This window comes from Octodon degus, unplaced genomic scaffold, assembly GCF_000260255.1.
Source record: "Octodon degus isolate 3935 unplaced genomic scaffold, OctDeg1.0 scaffold00031, whole genome shotgun sequence".
In the NCBI taxonomy this organism is placed as follows: domain Eukaryota; kingdom Metazoa; phylum Chordata; class Mammalia; order Rodentia; family Octodontidae; genus Octodon; species Octodon degus.
Window position 1 is genome coordinate 7932213 of NW_004524607.1, and position 6150 is coordinate 7938362.

The following is a 6150-nucleotide window of genomic DNA, read 5'->3' on the forward strand; positions in this document are numbered from 1 at the left end:
ACAGAGACAGACAGAGACAGACAGAGAGAGAGACAGAGAGAGAGAGACAGAGAGAGACAGAGAGACAGAGACAGAGACAGAGAGACAGAGACAGAGACAGAGATATTAATGAACATAGAATCAAACTGGAAAATGCTCCCTGTGCCCAAATCCAGGACAAAAAATTAACAGTGAGAGCAAATGTAAAGGGAGACCCACAATCCACACTGAGATAAATGAAAAAATTGGAAGTTTAATGAAGTTTGAGATGAGTTTATGGCTTACAAATATTTCTCTACAAATATTTAATACTTATGAAGGGAAGAATATCACTGCCTAGTGGGGAAGGCAGGCAGGAAACAGTCAAGAAATTGGTTATCGTAAACACCAGGATGCAATAAAAGGACATTGTTGGAGATGTTTCTGCACAGGTAAAGAACCTTAATGTAACTACAAGGAAAAATATGAACATGCCAAATGGAGAGGTGCTGAAGCAAATACCCAACCTGGGATCTTACCAAGTACCAAAGCGCAGGTAAGCCCTTACAGCCAATTCAGCAGAAACACAACACAAGTATGCAATGCTTGAACCCAAACTGTGAATGACATCTAGTTTTAGATGTTAATAAATGAATCTATGTCAACTTCCTGGCTCTTACTCTAATGAAGTTATGTGGAAGAATGATCTTGTTTATAGGAAACGCACTGGAGATACTTGGGGACCACACATCTATCAGATTGGCAACTCACTCTTAAATTGCTCAGAGACTTGGGCCAGGGAAATAGCTTAGCAGTCTACGCACCTGCCTGACAACTGCAAGGATCCAGGTTCGATCCCAGTACCACATGCCATGCTGGCTCCATGCCGAGCCAGCCACTGAAACTAGGCATGCTGATACACACCTGTAATCCCAGTGCTAGGGAAGCGGAGATAGGAGGATCATTATGAGTCTGAGCTGTATAGTGAGTCTCTGTACCAAATAAATAAATAGGTAGATAAATAAATAAAAGGGTTCAGAGACTTTAACAAAAGCTCTTTGCATTATAATTGTGACTTTTCTATAAGTGTGAGATAGTCTGTCTAGAAGATAATAGTATGTGTTTGAAAGTTCATCTTTATCTTCACCCTCCAACACACACGATCGTTGAAGCTACCTAGAATGGCAACATGATAACATCCCCTCAACTAATCTTTAGCATGTATACTTGGACAAGCTTCCTCTAAGCTATCTCATTCAATTCTTAGAACAAGGAAGGCTTAGGGAAGAAAACAGAGCTCTCTGAGTTTGGGCCCAAAGGACTGCAGAGTAACTTCTATTTTCTCTATTGCAAGGCAGCCTCCCTTTCCTCTCTACCCATCAGCACAGGCTTAAGTGACAAGAAGAAGGAAAAAAGAGAATCCTGAATGTGTCTACAGAAGGGCCAAGGCGAGAAAAACTCAAAGCCTGTGCCCAAGTTGGTTGCCGCATGGTAGAAGCAGTCGATTAGCACTGAGGGGCTTTCATGATGTATGTTAATGCTATCTCTAGCTAGCTCTTCAGAAAGATGCTTACAAATAATTTGTGTCAACACTGTAGGCACCATGAAAATGAAATGAAAACTACTGAGGTGATGAGAAGTGAGAGAATTTATTGTGGCAAAGCCCAGATAGGAAGCCACATTGGCGTTGCATGCTGCCTACTGTACGCACTCATAATCTCTTCATTGCAGACACACAGTTTCTATAAAGATTGAGAAGATAAATGCTAGTCAGTTCTCCATGAAATACTCCACTCTGTGAAAAGTGAGACAGACTTGAATCCGTCAGAACTCGAATAAAAATTCTCCTGCCACTCCATTTATGATACAATGTTCATCATGACAAATACAAATTCAAGTTGAGCATGTAACCTTGGTAACTGAATAATTTTCTAAGATATGCCCCATGCTATTCACTGAATGGTCCTCCACCCACTCCACATTCATAGCTCAGTGAATCCAGGCCACCCTGTTGTAAGAAGCGGTAAGTTATTCATGGTCTCATGGAACCCGTTCAGCATCCACACTTTTCCTCCTATAAAGTTCCACATATTGTCTGAAATATAAAAATAATCTCACTTTTCCTTCCAAACATAATTCTTGGGAATTTAATCAACAAGTTGGGAAAGACAGTTGGAACCAGAAAACAAAATAGTATCAACTACTAATATTTCCCATTCTCTGTTCAGGCTGGTCTTATCTGATGCTTGTAAAATTATTTAATCTTTTCCATCATCTCAGAGGAAAGAGAGCTCGGAAAATCCTGGTCATTCCACAGTAAGTATCAGTGGGATTTTCCGTAACTATCTGGATACAGAATGAAAATCTCGTAAGAAGTTGATCCAATTCTAAAACTTACTTCTCATCTTACTAATAAATACAAAGAGACAACCTACCCATAATTTCTCTCAAATAACATCTGTTTTCTTGGCCAGACTGCTGATACCTGAAAAAAAATTTTGAGTTTGTTCCAAGAAATCGACATTTACAGTTAAAGATGCATTTATGCGCTAAACATTATTTTCTATATCTGATTTAGAGCTAGCAAAGAGACTCTGAGAAAGAACCTGGCTAAGAACTCAGAAAAAAGAGGAATAAGATTGCTTTCTGAAAGCTAAACTTGAAACCAGCACTTAATACAGGAAGACAGAAAAATAAGGAATCACCATGAGGGGACAGAAAAGCATGCAGGCCCACAAGATGGGACCATCACCCCACTGAATGGGACCATCACCCCACACATAAAGACCATATTAGTCAATCACAGACTCATGGAAGAGGGAGAGTTGCGAATAGAGATTTAGGCAGTACCCACCATGCTCTGCTCGGAGGGAAAGGATTCTGGACCAACACAGTGTGCATAACAGAATGACTGACAACGAAACTTAACTGTGAAGATAAGAGTAAACATCTGGGCTGGCCTTGTCTTCTTCATGATGGGGAGGTCAAGAGCACCCAGAAGAGGCAATCATGGAGTGTTCGCTGAATGCATTGGTTGCTCTAACTCTTCGCTGACCACCTCCTGTCTGAAAGTGGGTTCCCCACACAGTTTTGACCACAGGAGAAAATGACCTGTGGACAGTGTTTTGTGCATTTGAGAATCCTAGTCCCCATGACAGCTGCAAAAATTACTGAAATACAACTTGATTTCTCATGTTCCAAGTCTATGCCTAGAGGAATGTCCCCTGTGTGCCCTACTGGGTTGAGTTTCTGAGTCCACAGGGCTGTGGGACATCTGGCACTTAGCCTATGGTCACAGGCTAAGCGTCTTCAATGTGCTATCAGATCCCGGGCCATTCGCTTTATGCATTTGAATTCATTCAGTCTCCACAGTAACAAATTAGCTACTCAACTCTCATTTTGTGAAAAAGGAAACTGAGTCTCTAAAAGCTTTAATAACTTACTTTATGAATTCAGAAACAGGGTTCTAACTTGGGTTTTCTAGGCTCTACAGCCACATTTCTTAAATTGTAAGACATACTATGTCTGAAGAGATGAGTCTCCTGTCCATACTCTGTCCCATCAGGAACCAGGCCCAGAGGCACTGGCCTGAAATCCCAGCACTCTGGGAAAATGAGGAAGGAAGACTGTGAGTTTGACCCCAGCCTAGGCAACTCAGTAATTTAGCAAGACCATATCTAAAAAAAAAAAAAAAATTCTGAGGGCTGAGGATGTAACCCAGTGCAAAGGCCATCCCTAGTACAGAAAAAAAACAAGCAAGGAAACAAAGAATCCACTCAGCTTCTTCAAATCTTGATCTTGGCCATGTGATAGTGAAAAGCATTTCATTCTTTCTGGACCCCAGAGTCTTGTAAAATGGAGATTCTAAAACCAACTGGTAAAGTATTGAGAGATTTAAACCAAATCATATTTATAAAGTTGGCATCAGGTCTTTTTTATTCTAAAAAGAGTAAAAGTAAAGCAGAATTTCCAAACAGGCTAATAGGAGAGTAATAATAAGTAATAATTACATATCATTGTCTTTGCAATAGTTATTCAGAGTACAGGTATAGGCACAATACCTTTTTCAGACAATATTAATACAAACCTTTCTTTTTAATGAACTAAGAGAAACAAGCTATATAATTATATATCTTGTGCATAACCATATATGTTTTTTCTTCCCTCCATTCTCCTTTCTCCATCACAGCTTGCCTCTTCTTTTGGACAGTTAGCATCATATCTTCCATGACAAGCACTCAAGCTGTTATTATTTTCATGTTCTTTAGGACACAACCCAAAGCATGCACATGAGGTCTTGCAAGGCTTTGCATGTCTTCACAGTCTCCCACAAAGCCTGATGTCCACAGCCTCCCAGAGAACTCAGGTGCAGCTGGGCCTTGGTATCGAGGGGCCTTGGCTCCAGAGCCCCTGTGGATGCTCAACTCCCACACAGAAAATGGCATGTAATTTGCATATAAACTACACTCATCCTCCCATATGGTTTATGAACACATCTGGACTGTGTCTAGTCCTTAACATAATGTAACTGCTGCGTAAAGAGATGCTCTGCTGTACTAAGAACTGACCACAAGGGAAGAGGTTGGCTCAGATGCTTCCCCTTCCAAATATTCTTGTTTTCAGGTTGACCGGATTCTACAATGCAGAATCCAGGAACACAGAATGCCTGCTGCTCCGTACACTTCACACAGGCTTTACCCTGGACCCTGAACCTATAGTGTGGAAGGCTCTAGCTTTTTTGTACTTTACCAAGCTTCACCCAATGCTCTCAGGTGAAATGGGTTTCTCAAGATTGGTTTTGTTCTAGAAAATAATGCCTTTTTGTCACTGATCTTACTGTCCCCTGGGGCCTTTTACGTCTGGGATTCCTGCCTACCTCCTTCAGAAGGTGTTGCCTCACAGCCCAGCATGACCCTGCGGGACCTGGTGGTAGCAGAGGGAGGGCTGGAGACAGGTGGCGATCCCAAATTAGAAATCGGGTCTTAAAGGGGCCAGAACCAAGAGGAGATCTCAAAAAAGGATGTCCTCTGTCATAACGGAAGCAGAGAGATGAATAATATGACGACTGTAAACATCCATCCATGTATACATTGTAGTACCTCCTCTGTGAAATTTTGTACAGCCATTGAAAACAAGTAAGAGACAACTAAGGAGATGGCAAATAAGAACATGTAAGAGAGGAGGGTACTGATAACAGCATGTGGTTCTTGACAGTATAGGAAACTAGCTTTTAAAAAAAGCTTAAGGGACTTTAAAGCAAAATTTTAATAATTGTAACAGGGTAAGGTGGCTGATTTTTAGAACTCATGTTTTCCCCAAACATTTCCCTAAAAAGTAGATATTTCTTTTAAATGTAGTACATATATATATATATAAAGAAATATATATAGATATATATGTGTGTACATATACATATATATGTGTGTATATATATTTTTTTTCTTTTTTTTTTTTCTTTTTCAACATCTGTCTGGCCCGTGCCCCCCGGGGTGGCTGCAGGAAGGAATGAGCTACTGCCTGAGCCAGGCCCAAGGCTACTTGCTCCAACGCGACCAGCCTGACTCAGCAGACTGTGGGCTTGGGCGAACTTGAACTTGGTGGGGACAGAGGTCTCCCCGAAGCTCCTTCTTGAGCTGCTTCACCTGCTTCCTCTTTGCCCGGCCCTGCAGACCCAGCCCTGCAACACGCGGGCCCCTGGGCCCCTCCCGCACCAGCTGTAGGATCCCTCGTACCTCTTGCAGGGGATAAGTGCCTTTCTCTCGTCCAGCACCCTCACACGCTGGTTGGGGCCATCGTAGGACAGCAGCGCCCGGCTGTTGCGCCCGGTGCTCTGCTGGTACACGACCTGACGTCCCTCCCATTGCTGCGGGGCCTGGCAGGGGTGCGGCGTTCCCGGGGACACCGCCGTGCCCAGCGCGCACAGCACGCCCAGCGCGCAGACCCAGAGCCAGGCGCCCAGAGTGCGCGGGGCCTCGCGGGGAGGGGCGCTCCCTGGCATCGCGGGACAGGGAGCAGGAGTCCCCGTGCTGAGACTCGGCCGAACTGTCCCCACGCTGGGGCCTCCCCGGCTGCTGAGACCGCTTTGCACTGGGCCGGGAAGGAGGAAACCTACAGAGAACCGAGCAGCTGCTCCTGCCTCGGCCTCCTCCTCCCTCAGTGGCTGCTTCCCCGGCTCACTGCTGCCAACAGGAA

General features: G+C 43.7%; 1 protein-coding gene across 1 annotated transcript in view; it reads right to left on the bottom strand.

The window, feature by feature from the left end:
- Epdr1 (ependymin related 1) overlaps positions 1 to 6150 on the bottom strand; it is a 33022-nt gene extending 26872 nt beyond the window's left edge. The window contains exon 1 of the mRNA XM_012514378.2: positions 5691 to 6150. Coding sequence (XP_012369832.1) covers positions 5691 to 5956 — 266 coding nt within the window. The 5' untranslated portion in view covers positions 5957 to 6150. The remainder of the gene's footprint in view (positions 1 to 5690) is intronic.